At 44.2% G+C, this 20,767-nt stretch overlaps 1 protein-coding gene across 1 annotated transcript; it reads left to right on the top strand.

Moving 5' to 3' along the window:
* The first annotated feature begins 1,288 nt into the window (after positions 1-1,288).
* Positions 1,289-5,844, top strand: LOC129640197 (melanoma-associated antigen B18-like). The gene is made up of 4 exons (XM_055565418.1): positions 1,289-1,359; positions 1,958-2,025; positions 4,680-4,759; positions 4,879-5,844. Exons 1-4 carry the CDS (start codon positions 1,289-1,291, stop codon positions 5,842-5,844), a joined length of 1,185 nt encoding a protein of 394 aa, XP_055421393.1.
* Positions 5,845-20,767: the final 14,923 nt, after the last annotated feature.

The raw sequence follows: 20,767 nt of genomic DNA, 5'->3' as shown, positions 1-20,767 counted from the left end.
AGCCAATGCAATGAGATAAGAAAAGGAAGCAAAAGATACAGATATTTGGAAGGAAAAATTGGAAGTATAAACACCAACAACAAGAAAACTCCTGGCAATAATAAGCCAGGAGTGTATGTTAATAAGGTTAATATATTATCAATATATAACTATTATATAATTAATATATTAATAAGGTTAATACATAATAGTCAATTCTTTTCCAATAAAGAGATGGAACTTGCAATTAAAAACTTAACACCATTTACATTAGCACCAAAATATATTAGAAATAATTCTTTAAAAAATATGTATAAGGTTTGCATGAGAAAAACTCATAAACTGCACTGAAAAAAATTAAAGAAGATCTAAATAAATAGACATGCCATGTTCATAGATAGGGAGATGCTATATTGTTGAGATGTCACTTATTTCAGACTTAACCTAGATACTTAATGCAATTCTGTTCAAAATTCCAGCAAATTAGCTTGTAGATAGCAGCAAACAATTTAAATTTTATGTCAAAAATGAAATGATCCATAATACCCACTGAAGTCAATATTAAAGATCAAAGTTAGAGAACTGATATTACAGGATTTCAAAACTTACTTTAAAGCTACATTACTCAAGACTGTATGCTATTAACAGAATAATAGACAGATCAATGGCACAGAACAGAAAATCTAGAAACAGACACCCCAAACACTCAACCGACCTTTAACAAAGGCACAAAGGTGATTCAATGGAAAAGGACAGTCTTTTAAACTTACAGTCCTGGGATAACTAGACATCCACATCTAAGAAAAATGAATCCACATACAAACTCTAAACCTTTCAAAATAATTAACTCAAAGGGAATCACAGACCTAAATGAAAAACTCACAATTTAAAAAAAATTGCAGGGACATCCCTGGCAGTCCAGTGTTTAAGAATCAACACTTCCACTGCTGGGGGAAGAGGTTTGATCGCTGGGCAGGGACTAGGGTTCCACATGCCATATGGAATAGGCAAGAAAATCTAGACGATAACAAGGGGCCAAAACTTGAGTTTGGTAATGAGATTTTAGGCCCACACCAAAAGCACAGTCCATGAAAGAAAATAATAAGCTGAACCTTGTTAATATTAAAAACTTCTATCTGCAAAATATACTAATAAGAGAATGAAAAAGAAAGGTCACGAAAGGGTAGTTATAAATCTATTTGCAGGGAAAGAATGGAGACACAGACGTAGAGAACGGGCATGTGGACACATCAGGGGAAACAGACAGTGAGACAAATTGAGAGAGTGGTGTGGACAAATATGCACTACCATGTGGACAACAGGCATGAGGGGGAAGTTGCTGGGTGACACAGGGAATCAGCTCTGTGACGATCTAGAGGGGTGAGGTCGGGGGTGGGAGGGAGGTTCATGAGGGAGGGGATATATGTATACTTACAGCGGCTTCATACAAGAGAACTTGACACACCATTTACTTTTCTTCTACTTAAAAATAATTGTTAAAAAATCTATGAATTTAAAAACTAGAAAAAAAATCTGGAGAAGTACATATAGCCACTAGAATTATATACAATGCCAAATGAATGAAAGTCAGAAGTAATGAAAAGCAAAAGATGACAGTAACAATTTGATTCTCAAATTAAAAATCTTAGAAAACAGGACAGAAAATATTCAAACATGTAAGAGACTTCAAAAATCTGGAATAAAAAAAGATCACGACAGTAAAATCATCCAGTTGGTCTGGAAGAATCAACAATTACTTACACCAAGTAACAGAAAATACACCATAAACAGAAGCAACCATAGAAAAAATTTACCTACAAAGAAACTTTAGAAAAATGTATATAGTCTTCATGGAGGCAACAAGAAGAAATTTTCTGAGAGTCTTAGGAAAAAGAAGGGTCAAACAGAATAGTATGTTATGTACAGTCATGAAGGACAGACATTGTAAGACTGTCAATTTTCTGTAACTCCTTTACAGATTTAGTACCACATTCAGAATAGCTGAGACCACAGTGAAACACGGTCTGCTGCTTTTTGTACCCAGAAGTAACCACGGAAATCTTATGGAAGGAATAAAGAAAACTATTAACAAAAGTGAAAACATAAAATTAAATAATCCCTGATGGACAGTTAGTCTCCACTGGACTTGACCCTATGTGTAAAATTAAATAATCCCTGATGGACAGTAAGTCTCCACTGATCTTGACCCTATGTATGCTCAGGTGGGGGAGTACTTAAGAGACTGGCACAGATGTCCAGGCTGCAAGGGAAGCAGACAACAGGATGAGCTGCAAAAGGCTTTAAACTTGAGCCCTGCATTCTTCCACTCTGCCCTGAGATGATGACTCTCCACTGCTTCACTGAAGGAATCTGAGGCAGCATCTCCAAGGCCCCATGCCAGGACCATGGGGCACCAAAGTTTGGCTTGGATGTGGCAGTATGGCCCAGATCATGAAATAAGCAGCACAAAGTTTGTTGTGTGTGTGCTTAGTTCCTCAGTTGTGTCTGACTCTTTGCGACCCCATGGACTGTAGCCCACCAGGCTCCTCTGTCCAAGGGAAACTCCAGGCAAGAATACTAGAGTGGGTTGCCATGCCCTCCTTCAGGGGGTCTTCCCAACCCACGGATTGAACCCAGGTTCAATCCCACACCACAGGCAGATTCTGTAGTGTCTGAGCCACAACGGAATGCCAGTGGATGAGAACTGACCCTTTTAAATGATCACCTTAATAGATTATCACCCAGAGACTAAAAGAGAAAAGTTAGTATCACAGTAATTGTACAAAAGGACAGAACATCATCTCAGAACTTTTGAGCAATGACCCTGCAGTCAACTGAGAGCCCACAGTGAGAACTGTCAGGCTATGGAGCCCCTTCACTTGCTCTTCTGGAATTGTATGAGCATGGTTGGGGACCAGGGTGGACTTATAACAGAAAGGGAAGGATTTCCAGGCCTTGTCAGCAGTCAATATGAATGAAGTTTCTGAGTGAGATGTGAGGGGTTCCACACCACAGAAGACAGTCTCCCATCCTTCCCTCTCAGATCATCTTACCAGTAGCAGCCATTTCCAGAAGCCTTGTGTAGAAACGGCGAGATGAGACGTATGTGCACTTCATACCAGGAGACTCAGGGGTTCACATCTTCGATATGAAGCCTTGGCCTCAGGTCAGCAGATGGGACGTAGCCCAGCATCTACAGGGGTTAAGGGAAGGCATGGAGAACGACAGAGCACTGCTTACTACAGAAGAGTGAGCCCAAGAGAGCCTTCGGTGTTGGTCTCATGGGCTCCAGGAAGGCTGTTAGGCTTGGGCTCCCCAATTCTTCCCGCTGGGGGTGCTGACACAAGTGAGATGCATGGAGTGAGCCAGCTGACAGTTCAGGACAGGGACGTCCCAGGACCCCTTAAGAGTCAAGGGAAGTCCATTTGTCAATCCTGTGAGAAGCTCCCACGGAACCCCGCCTGTCCAGGTCCCGCCCCTGCTCTCCTCCTGGAGCCCAGATGCACATGATAGGAAGTGACGTCCTCCTAAGCACGCTGGGGGAGCAACGCCATCCTTGACAGTGCTGTTATCTCTGAGAAGTGCTGTTGCTGGTGGCCAAAGGGAACAGTCCCAAGTGTCATCGGGTGTCGAGATCGGAGGAGACATGAGTTACGAGTGCAGAGATAAGTCTCTGCACCCCGAGTTCCTTTTCCCTCTAAAAAGAGGGGGCCTCACAGCCTCCGGTGACCTTACCCCTGCACTCAGACCAGAGGATCCAGCCTAGCTTAGGCCCAAGACCATCGACTAACCCCTAGGGGGTCTCGGGAAAGAATGCCTCGGTCAGGCTCTGCTGGACCCCAGCTCCGCTCAGTAGATGGAGAGCCATGAGCCCCGTGGAGTGAAGGAGGGACCCTCGAGGGGACTGAGGGTCCATACACCAGAATGGCAACCATGTCTAACCCCTGACTCACCGCAATTTGGCTGTGGATCATCTGGGCAGCTGCTGGGCAGCTCAGCATTTAATGCTGAGGGGCTCCCTCACTGTGACCTCGGACGCGGGACACTCAGAGAAGAGGGAACTTTGGCCTGAGGGGCTGGCAGCTGGTCAGTAAAGGGAGGATGTCAGGGTTCGTGAAGAGTCAGGATGAGCACCATCCTCCCCGACAAACGGGTGACTCAAGACCCTCCCTTGTGCTCAGCGCTTCCTCCCAGCCAAATATCGGGAAGGGGGCAGCGGTGTGAGAGGGGAGATTGAAGCCTGGTTGTGAAGGTGCAGCCACGAGACAGCAGAAGTGAAGGTCCTGGGACCCTTCAGTGGGGGGCTGAGTATGCCCTCCTCTCTTCGTCTGGGGTGACAGGGAAGGTGGCAGCGTCAATTTCAGACAGGAGAGGGAATGGGCTGGGTGTGGGAGAGGGGGCATCTCGCACCAATTTTCATCCTGACTCTGAATGTCAGCTGAGAGGACCTGCCTCCCCTGCCAGTCCCCACTGCCGCCCCCCACCCCTTCTAATGCCCAGGCAGAACTGTCTGCTGTGCCCCAGGGCTCACTCTCCCTTGCTACTCAGCGGTTTCAGGGGACTGGCTGACCAGGAGAACGGGAGCCCTGTGGGTCCTAGAGCACTGGCCTCGAGGACCCTCAGAGGCGGCTTCCATTCAAGCCAGGGAGGATTCTCCTCGCTGAAGGTTCTCACAGCATGTCCTTGTCCCCCCCCTCCAGGTGCCTTCCTGCCTGCTTTCCTGCCCACACTCCCACCTGCAGTCCCTGACCTGCTGTCACCATGCCTCGGAGGCACAAGAGCAAGTCCCATACCTGAGGGAAAAGCCACCAGGTCCAGGGGGACACTCAGGAGGCCCAGGCCAGTGCTGCTGAAGCCCCAAAGGAGTAGTGCCCCTCCTCCCCCTCTTCTGCCTCTCAGGGTTCTCCCACGAGCTCCCCTGCTGCTGGTGATCACCAGGATCTTCAGGGAGCCATTGCCCCTAGCTCTCCTGATGCAGGGCCTTCATGTGCAGGATCTGGTGAAGGTGCCCAGGGCCCCGAGGAGGAAAGTGCAGGTGCCTCCCAGGAAGCCCCTGCCACTCAGAGCACTCACAAAGATCCTCTGGCCAGGAAGGCCAGGATACTGGTGGAGTTCCTGCTGGAGAAGTACACCAAGAAGGAGCCCATCATGTACAGCGCCCTAATGAAAATCGTTAGCAGGAAGTACAGGCAGCACTTCCCTGAAGTCCTCAATACAGCCTGTGAGCACGTGCAGCTGGTCTTTGGCCTGGAGATGAAGGAAGTCCACCATAGAGGGAACATCTACACCCTCATCAGGAAGCTCAACCTCAGGGGAAACGATTGTCTGCCTGATGAGGGAGCACTGCCCAAGTCCGGGCTCCTCATGGTGCTCCTGGGGGTCATCTTCATGAATGGTAACCGCGCCACCGAGGAGGAGATCTGGGAATTCCTTAGTATGTTGGGGATCTATGCTGGGAGGAGGCACTGCATCTTTGGAGAGCCCAGAAGGCTCATCACCAAAGATCTGGTGCAGAAGGAGTACCTGAACTACCGCAAGGTACCCAAAAGTGATCCTCCACACTATGAGTTGCTGTGGGGCCCAAGAGCTTGTGCTGAGACCAGTAAGATGAAAGTACTGGAGGTTCTAGCCAAGTTCCACGGTAGGGTCCCTAGTTCCTTCCCAGACCTCTATGATGAGGCTCTGAGAGATCAGGAGGAGAGAGCAGGGCGGAGAGTTGCGGCCAGGGCTCCCACCATGGCTGAGGCCAGTGCCCCTTCCAGGGCCAAGTCCTGCAGCTCCTCACACGTCTGGGGAGAGGGGCAGGGCACTTTGTTCCGTTTGTGTTGGAAGAGAGCAGTTAAGCTGCTAAATAGTGCACAGTAGTAGGGGTGGAGGGAACAAAACCCATATCTTCTTGCAGTTTTAAATGGTAAGCGAGTTTAGGCCTATTTTATTTTAACAAAATATACATCTCTTTTCTTGTATCCATATGAGAAATATCTAATGAACAATGATTTAAAGTAGAAAGGTAAAGAGGTGAAGGAGCTGTTTTGTATTTTCAAATGTTCTTACTTTTGATAAGGTTTATTGTGCTTCAGAATTCAAATGTATGAATCATATAAATCATAGTTTCCAGCTGTTTTAATGTTTTAAAAGTTTGGGTATTTGTAAAACACACTCAAAGTACTGAATATATTGTTCACAATGCAAACAAGATAACATGACATTAGAAGAAAATTTTTCTTGAAGAGTAGTCAAGCTTCTAAAGAGTGCATGGTAGAGGGGGTTAAATCACATTTCTTTCGATCACATTTCTCTTTCTGTTTCACTCGAGTAACTTCTACATATTTTTTGTTTCGTGTTTTTTTTTTTTCAAATATTTTTACTTCTAAGAGGTTGTTTGTCCTCAGAATATTAATTTGGTAATGATATTGCTGTTATGTTCATTGCTGTTTTAAAAGTTTTAAAGGTATACAGTTTTGGTAGATATAAAAGAAATTCAGGAGCCATCTAAGTTGTCTTTATGATCTGAAAGTAGGTAACATAGCACTTCAAGAGTGATTTTCATCCTAATGTGAAAGAAGACCACAGAAACTATTGAGAAACAAAAAGAAAATGGGGAAAAGAATAGAGTAAAAAGGCTTTATGTTGTGGTTTACCTTATTTCTTTGAAACTTTCTTTTAGTAAAAATAAAAAAATACTTTGACTTATTTAGCTCATTTAAGAATATTTGTTTCTTTTGTCCTAATTCACTGCATATTCTCTGCTCTCTCCTGGATTAAAAGTAAACTCAGATGGGAAGGTGGTATTTGAGGGGTTCATAGTAATCATAACTTCCATTTATTACAAACCAATACTTCTTACTCAGTATGCCACTGCTTTATATGTAGTACATGCATTCCAGCATTCATGCAGGATCGGATTTAGCAGAGTCCATTTATGGATGGATAACTTGCAAATTTCTCAAGTTCACAAACTGATGAAGTGACCTTCCTAGGACTAGTCCTCTGAGCTGGATTAGTGCAGAGCCCACAATGTGCCACTTCTCCCAGCCTAAGCCAGACATTATGTCTTTTCATTCATTTTTCCTCTAAACACTCCAAAAAATGTGTCTCATTGGATACATGGGGCCCTCTCCCAAAGAATTGTTTTGGGATAAAGTTTAAAAAATGCTGATAAATGAATGGTATGAAAGAAGACAAAACTACTCAGGGACAATGTGGTCATGAGCACATGCAATGTCAGATACTCTGAAAAGATAAATATGCCCTCATTTATCTTTCCTGATTCTCAGGGACATAAAGCCTTAGCTTAAGTGCCGTGTCCTCAGGTCAATGGATGGAAGAGTCCCAGCCTCTGACAGTTATCAAGGGGAAGATTTTAGAACACTAGGGGTCCCACAAACTATATCCTGCTTCTTGCCTTGTGTGGCCATGGGGAGAGCAGTCTGTCTGAGTTGTGCCTTCCTTTCCTGCAGGGCAAAGGTGGAGGGGTTCTCAGGGTGTTGATTGCCTTGGACTTGTGGCAGCAGCTCCAATTCTGCCAAGTAGGAGATCTTAATAGGCCTTCTTAGCATTTATAGTGAGGACACTGGGTGCTGATGAGTGGACCCCCCCATAGCAAGGGGGACGTCACAGAGGAACAAGCAGGGGTAGCTAGGGAGTAGCTCTCTCACCTCCCCTTCTGTTGTCTCAAGAAGGCGAAAGCCTTGGCCACAGGCCAGCTGATTCAGCCAGTAGAGAGGGTGGATTCTCATATGCTACCGCTAGTCAAGGTAAGAAACCTGATCTAAGACTGGGGGGCCACTGACTCCAGAAGAGAGTGGAGCCTTAGAATATTTTCCTCCTCAGAGGGCCCCAGTAGCTTTGCACACATCTGGTTCATCCTGTCTTCCAATCCAGAACTTCCAAGAAAGTAATGGCTTTGTTCTGAGGAGCACAGCCTCAGGTGAGTGGAGGCTGCAGTCTGGGTCTTGTCAGGAGTGAGGATGAGGTCCCTGAATGGGGGGCAAGAGGACCACTCAGCCCAGAACAGGGGAGACTGTAGAGGCCCACCCCTGATGTCAGCCCTATGAGACCCAGGAGAAAGCTTTCTTGCTGAAGTGCTTCTCTTTCCGCTGGAGTAGTTTCAGGGAGGTGAGAGCCTTGGTCTACTGGGAGAAGCCTCACTTCAGTACAGAGTGGAAAACTAGTGACTCCACATGAGGATAAAGGAACTGCACCTAGAACACAGCCCTGCCCCTCTACACCTCGCACTGGCAAATTTGGGAATGTGGGCATGATGCACCCATCACATTTCTTTTTAGAGCATCTCAGGAGGTTAGGCCCTGGGGTTCAGGGGTCAACCTCAGGAGGAAATCCAGGTCATGCCAAGAGTCATGTAGAGGACCATAAGGACTAAAGGAACCTTTCACACTATACCACTTTTATAGAATGCCTCCCCTAGGGTCAGCCATGAGTGACCACAGGTTGGCAGCCCTCACATCCTCTGAGGAGGTCTCAGGGAATTTAAGGGTGTAGCATGAGGGGACAGGTCTTGTTAGGAGATGGGAAGTCAGTGTGAGGACCTGGAGAGAGGACAGTAATAGTGAATAGAGAGGAAATACAGGACTACCTAGGAGTCTGACTGAGGACAGGTGCAGCCAGCCATCAGTAGGCCTCAATTACCAGTCACAGCTTTCTGTCCTAGGAGACCACAGGTAAATGTGGTAAGTTAGGCAACCTCTGCTTTCTTCTATTGGGTCTCAGAGAGTTGTGAGCCTTACTCTGAGCACATGTCCTCAGGTAAAGAGACAGGAGCTGCAAGACCTCCCAGCAGTTCCCAGAGGACACCTGGTCATTTCTCTAGAGGATCTTCAGGTAACCCTTGATGTGGCAGGGAAGACAGTTCTTTCATACGTGCATCAGCTACTCTGTGCAGACTGATTTCCCTGGGCTTTTGTCCTTCAAATCCTCCATGATAATGGGAATTGAAGGAAGGCCCCAAACCAAGTGGCATGCCCCTCCTCTCAAGTTCTTGCTAGGAAAGTTTACTTTTGATGTTTCTGCACATGCACGACTGCCCCTTCCACTTGTTGGGAAGAAAATTGCTCACTAAATTCTAGGCAATAGTCCAAGCTGGAGACCTTCATTAGAAGGCTCCCACCAAGAGAAATGACAGCTCTTGGCTGGGGGAGCCTTCCTCCGTATGACAGGGATAGAATAGCATAGGATACAGGTAGCTTTCCACGGTGACTCTGTGGAAAAGCATCCACCTGCAATGCAGGAGATGAAGGTTTGATGCCTGTTCTGGAACATCTCCTGGAAGAGGAAGTGGCTACCCATTCCAGTATTCCTGCCTGGAGAATCATATGGACAGAGAACCTGGAGTGCTACAGTTCATGGGGTTGCAAAGAGTCAGAAATAAATGAGGGCTTGAGCACAGACAGACAGACAGGTAGATCTAGAAGTCTAGGAGGGGAATCAGTACAGTTCAGTTTAGTTCAGTCGCTCAGTCGTGTTCAACTCTTTGCGACCCCATGAACTGCACCACGCCAGGTCTCCCCGTCCATCACCAACTTAGAGAAACCTAGGAACCATTGGTAGACTGTTGTAAGTTAACACTGTTCAAGAAAGGCATCAGAATGTTGTGGAAGAAGGCAGGTTTGTTTAAATATAAAGCCATAATTCGTACATGAGATGTCACCCAGGCCTTTAGGAAAAAGAAGAATGACACCAGCCTTCTATTGATTTGAAGAAGTTGTACAGTAATCCAAGTTTGACCTCATAAGGTCAGACACTCTCCTGCTCCAAATGAATTGGGAGGGAGTGATGTAAGCCTGACCTCTATTCAAAGAGGGCAGTCTTTCCTACTCCTCCACTTTCCATTGACTATAAAATGTATTCCACTTAATCTTCCAGGCAGAGTTCCATCACCTGCCTTCTTGTATCTTTTACAAGCATTCTATATAAATAAATCTATTTCTTGCCTAACACTTTGCCTGTTGCTGAATTCCTTCTGTGCTGAGACACAAACAATGTGAGCCACAGTACATCCGGTAAGTGATTCTAAATAAAAGACCATGGTTCAAGACTCAAACTGGATTTTGGGGAGGGGGGGAGGTTGGAGTCCTGGCCATGTGGATTTTAGTCCAAACCTGATGTGATAGGTTTCAGGTGGAGATCATCTCCATGCCACCACATTGGAAATTTTATACTATGGTCTGTTATACTGGTTCATAGGGCTAGAATTAAAGTCATGTTCTTCTGCACCTAGACTCCCAATATCTTTGCCTTTGGGTGTCCAAATCCAGACACTGTATGCCATGAATGCCTCCACTTTGTGTTTGTAAAATTCAAGCTGAGTGTGTCTACAGGATAGGTAGAGAATGGACAAAGAAAAAAAAAATTGAGCTAAAAATTTTCTGGCTGCCTTCCGAAATATGGCTGTCCTGGTGCCTCAGAGGGTAAAGAATCTACCTGAAATGGCAGGAGACTGGGGTTTGATCCCTGGATTGGGAAGTTCCCCTGGAGAAGGGAATAGCAACCCACTCCAGTATTCCTGCCCAGAGAATACCATGGACAGGGATCCTGGAGGGCTACAGTCCATGGGGCCACAATGAGTCAGACATGACTTAGAGACTGAACAATAACAGCAATCTCCTAACACTTCTTCTACTTTACCACTTCTTGCTGCAACTAGTGAAGCCCATGTGTCCTAGAGCCTGTGCTCTGCAGTAAGAGAAGCCACCACAATGAGAAGCCAGTGCACCCCAATGAAGGGTAGCCCCTGCTCCTCGAAACTAGAGAACACACACACAGCAGAAAGAGCCAGCCCAACCAAAATGAAATACATAATGTCTTAAAAAAAATAATCAGGGAAACCACAACAGCCCCTGGGGCGAGAACTGAACCATATTCTGCCCAGCAAGATCACAGGTGAGGGATGCCACAGCCATGTAAAGGCCATAAGGGAATTCAGTGACACCGGAAGGCCCTTATGAGCATTAGTCATTTCCTTTTCAGATGGGTAACTGTCCATTGCTGAAGACTTGCCCTTAGGATTCCAGCGAGGTCCCTTATGTCCAAGTCTTCCTTGCCTTTAGGAAAAACTCTGAACTTTGAAAGGCTTGCCAGGTAGACTCTGCTGGCTTCGCAATGCTTAATTTGTCTACAAAAGCCCTTCCCCTTCTCCTGATGATACTAACCATCAGCCAGCCCCTGAGCCCTGTTCACAGGAACTCTTTCTGGGCAAAAGAAGGAGCCTCTTGGACCACAGACCTCTCTTCATTATGCTCAGCATTGAACACCACTGCTCCCACTCCCCATCACCAATGCTTTGCCCTCTAACCTGGGCTTCCAGAACTCCTTAAACACTACCCGCCTCAGGAAGTCATAGGGCCCACCAGACTTCCATAAGAATCCAAGTTCCCTACTCCATGCAGGATCTCAGTTGGATAAAACAAGATTAAGGAAAATTCTCAGATGACCCAAAAAATATCTAGACAAGTTTAGACATCTATGACTTTTGAGTTAACCCAGAAGGACATTTATATCATCCTTGCTCAGACACTCTCTCAGGCAGAAAGGACAACTATATACAGATTCTGCACTCAGCTAGGAGACAGCTATCACATGACAAACTCCCAACCATTTCCCATGGGAAAAATGGCTGTTCCCTGTTCAGAATCTAATTGGGAGTGTAATACTTGAGCCAGATTAGCAGCCAGGGATGCTTTGTCTTCCTTTTCCCCACCTGAACACTGTTGGTCAGAGCACACCCAGAGAGGCTCCCTGTTCTGGCCAACGACCACCACTAGGTTTCCAGCCACGTCAGGACCAAGCAAGACAAAGTGCCAGCATGGGGTGGCATAGGTGACTAGACCTAAACGGTGACTACTGTAACCCAGGGTTCATGATGCCATATTTATAAACAATAGCACTGTGGTTTCTGTCTTCCCTCCCACTCCATGGATTTTGCTTGGGTACTTATGGGTAACTGCCTGCACATTAGGAGAAAAGTTATATAACCTAAAACTGTCCATCAATTTGTCACTCAAATGACACAGGACACACATGACCCTACCACATGGCAGGACCGCTTCTGGTTTCCAGACAGCCTGCTCTCATCCTTCTCAGGAGTATAATTTTCCTCTGCCTCATAAAACTGCTACTTAAAACTTCTCTGTTTCTCTAATGAATTCTTTCTTTTTGCTAGGACAAAAACAGGAAATCAGAATTCCACTGGTGAAAATATGGATCACATATTTATTACTGTTTTACAGGTTCCAGTTAACATTTTTATATTTTATAATGCAAATTTAGAAACTTTTGATTGCTGTGTGAACTAGAACAAGAAAACACAGCAAAGGAAGAGGGATTTTCATGCAAATTTGAAGAGAATCTGTGCTAAAAACAACTTCAGTTCAGTTCAGTCACTCAGTCGTGTCCGATTCTTTGTGACCCCATAAATTGCAGCATGCCAGGCCTCCCTGTCCATCACCAACTTCGGAAGTTCACTCAAATTCACGTCCATTGAGTCGGTGATGCCATCCAGCCATCTCATCCTCTGTCATCCCCTTGTCCTCCTGCCTCCAATCCCTCCCAGCATCAGAGTCTTTTCCAATGAGTCAGCTCTTCGCATGAGGTGGCCAAAGTAATGGAGTTTCAAATAACTTAGGTCAAGTAAAAAAGAAAATAAAAAGTAAAGTTTGGTAAGTTTTTGGTTTTGTTAAATTGTTTTCATATTCCTTTTTAGTAAAAGTATTTCCTTAGAATATTCAAGATTGTGGTAGAAATTAAATAGTAATAAAGTAGACAACTTTATCATTGTCACTCGTATTTCCAACCACTAATTGAGCATCTACTCCTTGGAATACTCCATGGCAGAACTGGGGATGGTAATAAAAAGAAGCCTGAGCCACTGTCCATAGTACTTTAGTGTCTAGGAGTTGCTGCCATATCAAGCAGATGGTGAGATACCCTTTGAGGCCTAAACAAGTGACAAGTTGAAACAAGGGATGAGAACGAGAGGAGGTTTCAGATTAGAGCTGCTGCTGCTGCTAAGTCACTTCAGTCGTGTCCGACTCTGTGTGACCCCATAGATGGCAGCCCACCAGGCTCCACCATGCTTGGGATTCTCCAGGCAAGAACACTGGAGTGGGTTGCCATTTCCTTCTCCAATGCATGAAAGTTAAAAGTGAAAGTGAAGTCGCTCAGTCGTGTCCGACTTTCAGCGACCCCATGAACTGTAGCCCACCAGGCTCCTCCAGCCATGGGATTCTCAAGGCAAGAGTAGTGGAGTGGGGTGCCATTGCCTTCTCCACAGATTACAGCAGTCAAAAGTAAATGCTTTGAGGCAAGGAATGTGGGCGCTTTGGAACACTGCAGTTCCCTTGAGGATGTAATTTGAAGTTAGGTGGGTTGGTAGGCTAAATGAGGCTGAGTGAATTGAGGGCTGGGGGTGACCCTGAAAAGGCGGGGGGGGGGGGTTTAAATTGAGAAGCTGAAGAATGGAATGGAAGATTACCCTTGATTTTTACTTTGAGACTGTGGGTAAAACAGAGAGACTGTCCACCTGGGATAGGAATAAAATCGTTCTGTGCTCCTGCCCCAGTATAGGGAAACACAGTGCACAAACTGGGGATTTAACCCCACTGCCTCCAGGGTGTTTGCCGGAAAGAAGGATGGTATTTCCTTGAACTGAGATATCTAATACCCACTGTCACAGCACTCTCCACACTGGGGTCAGAGGCCACTACGTTAAAGAAGTGCCCTACTGCCTATTTCAAGCACAATTTGGGAAACTACAAATGAAGGCTACACTTTTGGTGTTGATGAAATTAATGAAAATAGGGGGTGGCGGTATGGATGAAAAGGCAGCTGGGAGGGAAGACCTTTGTCCTTGACACAAATTCTAGAAGTTCTGAGTAGCATCCAAGCAGGGGAGATTCCTCTACATTCAAATGACATATATACAAATGGGGAAATTTTATATAGTTTTAGTGTCTAAGCAGAACTTTAGTCATTCCAAAATTCCCACATATTTCTGATATCTCACACAAGTAAAAAAAAAAAAAAAAACAAAACAATTCACAAACAGTTGATACTATGGTCTGTGGTCATAATTATCAGAGAAATAAACCTCATTTTTTGAAATCCATTATTGCAAGAGCTTCATAAATATCACATATATTACAATAGTCCTACAAAATAGGGTTTAGAAGACTCACTTTGCAAATTATTAATTTGGTAATATTCTCAAGTTCACAAGACTTGTGATAGAGCTGGAAATAGACCTTTGGTCTGCATCTATATAGAGGCCACACTGTTCCACTCCTCCCAGCCTGAGGCAGACCTAGTGTCCTCCAGTTCTCCTGTTATCTCACTACTCCAAACTGTATTTCAGAGGCTTCTGTTTCAAGACGGTGGTGTAGGAGGATGTCTGTTCATCTCCTCCTGCACCATAACTGCAACTAGCTATTGAACAACTATCAACAGGAGGACGCTGGAACACACCAAAAATGATACCCCACGTTCAAAGAAAAAGTGGAAGTCGCAACAACATAATAGGAGGGGTACAATCACAATGAATTCAAATCCCATACCCTCTGAGTAGGTAACTGGAGAACAAAAATACCAAAGAAGATCTCCCACGATTGTGAAAGCTCTGCACCTCACATCAAACAACCCAGCCTGCGGTTCTGACAAAGGGACTTGGAGTTCCCTGGTCATCTGACCTTGAAGGGCAGTGAGATTTGATCATAGGACTGCCAGACAAGTAAGGGAAACTGACACACCACTCTTGGAGGGCACAAACAAAGTCTCACATGCACCAAGACACAGAGAAAAGGAGCATTACTCCACAGGAGTAATGTAATCCTACCTCCAAGTGTTCAACAGTCTCCTGTGGAGGCATGGGTCAGCTGGGGCTCACCACAGGGATGGGGGCACTGGCAGAAGCAGTCCTAGAGGTCCTCCTTGGTGTAAGCCTTCTTACAGGTCGGCATTAACTCTGCCATAGAGACCACAGATCCATAACTCAAAAAGACACAAGCACTCTAGTGTTCACTGCAGGACTGTTTACAACAACCAGCACATGGAAGAGACGTAGATGCACATCGACAGATGCAAATATAAAGAAGCTGTGGAAGGCACATGCGATGGAATATTGTTTTTGTTATTTTGTCGCTAAGTTGTATGTGATTCTTCTCAGACCCCAAGGACTGTAGCTCACTAGAATCCTCTGTCCTTGGGATTTCCCGGGTAAAAATACTGGGGTGTGTTGCCACTTACTTCTTCAGGGTATCTTCGTGACCCAGAGATTGAATCCACGGCTTCTCCAACGGCAGGCAGATTTTTTACCATTGACCCACCAGGGTAGCCCAGTGGAATATTACTCAGCCATGAAAACGAACAAAATTGTGTCACTGTTAGAGAGCTGGATGGACCTAGAGAGGGTCATACAGAGAAGGGAGTCAGAAAGAGAAAAACAAAGGTTGAATATGCATTTATATATGTGGCATGGAGAAGAATGGCACAGGTGACCCTATTTCAAAGCAGAAATGAAAACAGTGATATAGAGAACTAATGTATGGTACCAAGGGGGAAAGAGTTAGGGTGGGAGGAATTAGAATATTGGGATTGACACATACACACTAATGATACTATGTATAAAATAGACAACTGTTGGGAATATACTGTATAGCACAGGGAAGTCTCCTTAATTCACTGGGATATCCTCAATGCGAGGGAAATCCAATGTGAGGATATATGTATATGTATGTCTGATTATTTTAAGTGTGGAACAGAAGCTAACACAACATTGTAAAGCAACATACTGCAAGAAATATTTGCTGCCATTGACTCGAAATAGTGACTGTAAATGTACTTTTATTTAAACATTCCATGGTTTTCCAAAGAACAATGCAAAGTAAATCAGATTTTTCCTCCATAGGCTGTTATTTCACACAGTGTTTTTATATGTTAACATGTATCTTTCAAAATGTACATGCCATACAAAGGAAACTAGGATTAATAACTTTTTAAATTTCTCTTCTTTACTGTAATTGTTTTTACTTTCCTAGTTAGTATGGGGGAGCAAAATATGCCATCTCAAAATGTCTCTTTTGATACACAGATTATTCTAACTGAAAACAATCAAGGCCAAAAGACTCAGAAAGGAACTTGACCTCTGGCCTAACTGTTTGAAAGAACTTAGGCAAAGGTCCTGTTCCCTGAAGAGAACTATGACCAGAGATAGCTGCAAAGGTTATGGGCAAGGTGTGGTGGCGAAATCTTGGCAGGGCCTAGAGATGAGAGTCCACTCTGTGGCCCGGGGTCTCTGCCCGGCACAGAAAACATATGTTTACCAACATTCCCTTTCCCATTTCCATGTGAACTGCCTTCCTATCCTTTCAAGTCCCAAAGAACTACCATTAAAATTTTCTTTTCTCTTTGGGTCTGGGCTTTGGCCATGTTGATGAGTTATTCAGTTTTCCTGGGTCTCTCTCACAGCTATGTGTTATTATACTTATATTTTATCCTATTAATCTCTCTCACATCAATTTAATTCTTCGACAACCCACAAAAACCTAGAAGGGCAGAGGGAAGTTTCATCTTCCTCCATATTAGCTACATCTCACATATTTCTCTCTGTGTTCAAAATCCTTAATGAGGTATTCAATAACAATCTAATGGCTACAAATGTCATTAATGATTTTACTCATATTGATACAATTACATATTTCTTTAGGCTTTTCTAATTTTTATTTATTTATTTACTGACCATTACCCTGCCCAATAGAGCAAGAGCCAGGTTTCCTCATAGCCTGTCCCTCCCATCAGCAAGCTTCCAGAAGCCACTTAAACTCATTCTTCAGAAGGCAGCCTGAAGAACTACAATGCCCTATCCTCTAGAGCTAAAACCACAATCACACTAAGCTAACCTAAATGATCACGTGCATCACACCTTTGGGTAACTCAAAAGCTACAGGCCAGGCTTTGCAGGGCCACCCAAGGTGGACGGGTCATGGTGGAGAATTCTAACAAAATGCAGTCCACTGGAGAGAAGAATAGCAAACCACATCAGTAGCCTTGCCTCGAGAACCCGGTGAACATCATGAAAAGGCAAAAAGATATGATACCAGGAGATCATACCGGGGGAGATACCTGAGTCCCCCAGGTCAGTAGGTGTCTAATATGCTATTGGGGAAGAGCCCAGAAATAGCTCCAGAAAGAATGAAGAGACTGGGCCAAAGTCAAAATGATGCTTCGTTGTGGACGTGTCTGGTGGTAAACGTAAAGTCCGATGCTGTAAAGAACAGTAATACATAGGAACCTTGAATGTTAGGTCCATGAATCAATGGAAATTGGTCAAGCAGGAGATGGCAAGAGGGACCATCAACATTTTAGAAATCAGACAACTAACATGGACAGGAATGGGTGAATTTAATTGAGATTACCATTGTATCTGTGGGCAAAAATCCATTAGAAGAAATGGACCAGTCTCATAGTCAAAAAGACTGCGAACTGCAGGTACTGGGTGCAGTGTGCACAAGGACAGAATGATCTTGGTTCATTTCCAAGGCAAAGCATTCAGCATCACAGTAATTCAAATCTGTGCTCCAACCACTGATGCCAAAGAAGCTAGAGTCCAGTGGTGCTATGAAGATGTACATCACAGCCTAGAACTACCATCCCCCCCAAATCTCCTCTTCATAATAGGGGACTGGAATGGAAAAGTAGGAAGTAAAGGAAGAGCTTGCAGCTGAAGATGGAGAAGCTCTAGATAGTCTGCATAAACATGACCCGGAGCTCACTCTGCCTCAGATCATATGCTCCTTACTGCAAAATACAGACTTAAGTTGGAGAAAGTAGAGAAAACCACTAGGCCATTCTGATATGACCTAAATCAAGTTCCTTATGGTTATACAGTGGAGGTGAGGAATAGTTTCAAGGGATATGATCTGGTAAGAAGACTGCCTGAAAAACTAAAGATGGAGATTCAGAACAAGGTATAGGAGGTAGTAACCAAAACCATCCACATGAAAAAGAAATGAAAAAGGCTAAATAGTTGTCTGTGGAGGCCTTACAAATACCAGAGAATGAAGGGAAGCAAAAGGCAAAGGAAAGATATAGCAATCTGAATGCAGATTTCCAAAGAACAGCAAGGAGTAACAAGAAAGAATTTTCAAGTGAGCAATGCAAAGAAATAGAGGGAAAAAATAGAATGGGAAAGACTAGAGTTCTCTTCATGAAAATTAGAGATACCAAGGGAACATTTCATGCAAAGATGGGCACAATAAAAGACAGAAACTATAGGGACAGAACAGAAGCAAAAGATTTTAAGAAGAGGTGGCAAGGATATACAGAAGAACTGTTCAACAAAGGTCTTTATGACCCAGATAATAGCGAGGTTGTGATCACTCACTTAGAGCCAGACATCCAGCAGTGTGAAGTCAAGTGGGCCTTAGGAAGCATTCCCAAGAACAAAGCTAGTGGAGGTGATGGAATTTCAGCTGAGCTATTTCAAACCCTAAATGATGATGTGGTTAAAGTACTGCACTCAATATGCCAGCAAATTTGGACCACTCAGCAGAGGACACAGGACTGGAAAAGGTAAACTTTCATTCCAATCCCAAAGAAGTGCAATGCCAACGAATGTTCAAACTATCATATAATTGCGCTCATTTCACATGCAAGCAAGGGATGCTCAGAATCCTTCAAGCTATGCTGCAAAAGTATCTGAAAAGAGAACTTCAATACGTACAAGCTGGATTCAAAAAAGGCAGAGGACTCAGGTATCAAATTGGTAATCTCCATTGGGTCATAGACAAAGCAAGAAAACTCCAGGAAAACTTCTACTTGTTTGACTATGCAAAAGCCTTTGCCTGTGTGTATCACAGGAAACTGCAAAATTCTTAAATGATGGGAATACCAGAACACCTTACCTGCCTTCTGAGAAACCGGTATACAGGTCAAGAAGCAACAGTTGAAGTGGACAAGGAACTACAGACAGGTTCAAAATTGGGACACAGGTACATTAAGGCTGCATATTCTCACCCTGATTATTTAAGCTATATGCACAGTACATCATGAAAATTCCCAGATGGATGAACACAAGCTGGAATCAAATTGCCGGGAGAAATATCAATACCTTCAGATATGCTATGATACCACCCTTATGGCAGAAAGTGAAGTGGAACTAAAGAGACTCTTGATGAGAGTGAAAGAAGAAAATGAAAGAGCTGGCTTAAAACTCAACATTCAAGAAACTAAGACATGGCATCTGGTCCCAACACTTCATGGCAAACAGATGAGGAAAAAGTAGAAACAATGGAAGATTTAATTTTCTTCTCCAAAATCACTGTGGATGGTGGAAGCAGCCATGACGGTGGTGGTGGTGGTTTAGTGACTAAGTCGTGTCCGACTCTTGTGACCCCATGGGCTGTAGCCTCCCAGGCTTCTCTGTCCATAAGATTCTCTAGGCATGAATACTGAAGTGGGTTGCCATTTCCTTCTCCAGGGGATCTACCTGACCCAGGAATTGACGCCACATCTCCTGCACTGCAGGCAGATTCTTTACCAACTGAGCTATGAGGGAAGCCCCAAATTAAACGATGCCATGAAATTAAAAGACGCTGTTTCCTTGCAAGAAAAGCTATGACAAACCTAGAACACATAATAAAAAGCAGAGACATCACATTGCCAAAAGAGGTGTGTCTAGTCAAAGCCATGTTTTTCCCAGGGGTCCTGTGTGGATGGGAGCACAGGACCATAAAGAATGCTGAGTGCTGAAAAACTGATGCTGTTTAACTGTGGTGCTGGAGAAGACTCTTGAGAGTCCCCTGGACAGAAAGGAGATCAAACCAGTCATTCCTGAAGGGAATCAACGCTGAATATTCATGGGAATATCTGATGCTGAAGTTGAAGCTCCAAACTTTTGGCCACCTGTTGGAAAGAGCTGACTCATTGGTAAAGACCCTGATGTTGGGAAAGACTGAAGGGAAAAAGAAAAGGAGGCAGCAGAGGATGAGATGGTTGGATGGCATCACTGATTGGATGGACATGAGTCTGAGCCAACTCCAAGAGTTTGTGAAGAATAGGGAGCCTGGCGTGCTACGGATCATGGGGTCACAGTCAGAGATGACTGAGCAACTGAACAAAAGCAACAACACGGAACTGCAAAACAACAAAAGTAAAATATATTGTAAGCAATGGACAGTAGGTAATAACACCATATTGATATCAGTTGCTCAATTTTAACAAATGAACTTGTATCAGTTGAACCAATCCAAGATGTTAATAACAGAAGATGCTAAGTGGAGGAAGAGACTGGCTCTATAGGAACTCTGTACACTATCTGCTAATTTTTCTGTAATCCTAAATCTGTTCTTTAAAAAAATACAGAGGCTCACAAGACAAAATGTTCACCACTCATTATGAAAGAACTGCAGACCAAAGCTACAATGATGCATCACCTCACACTTGCCAGAAAAGCTATCATAAAAAAATCTAGAAACAATAAGTGATGAAGTGTCATGGAGAAAAGAGAACCCTCTTGCACTTTGAGGGGGAATGTAAATTGATATAGCCACTATGGAGAACAGTATGGAGAGTCCTTTAAAAACTAGAAATAAAACTACCCAATGACTCAGCATTCCCACTACTGGGCATACACACTGAGAAAGCCATGCGTGAAAAGATTCACGGACCACACTGTTTATTGCAGCACTATTTACAATAGCTAGGACATGGAAGCAACCACCTGAACTTCCACTGACAGATGAATAGATACAGAAGTTGTGGTAGATATATACAATGGAAT

This window comes from Bubalus kerabau, chromosome X (assembly GCF_029407905.1).
Source record: "Bubalus kerabau isolate K-KA32 ecotype Philippines breed swamp buffalo chromosome X, PCC_UOA_SB_1v2, whole genome shotgun sequence".
Lineage (NCBI taxonomy): Eukaryota > Metazoa > Chordata > Mammalia > Artiodactyla > Bovidae > Bubalus > Bubalus kerabau.
Note: the sequence above shows the minus strand (reverse complement) of the source record. Positions and strands in the feature narration are given on the sequence as shown.

Coding starts and splice junctions, on each gene's coding strand:
- LOC129640197 (XM_055565418.1), top strand. CDS start 1,289: ATGTGGACAACAGGCATGAGGGGGAAGTTGCTGGGTGACACAGGGAAT. Junction 2,026..4,679: donor GCTGCTTTTTGTACCCAGAA/GTAACCACGGAA, acceptor CCCCCCCTCCAG/GTGCCTTCCTGCCTGCTTTC. Junction 4,760..4,878: donor CATGCCTCGGAGGCACAAGA/GCAAGTCCCATA, acceptor TCTGCCTCTCAG/GGTTCTCCCACGAGCTCCCC.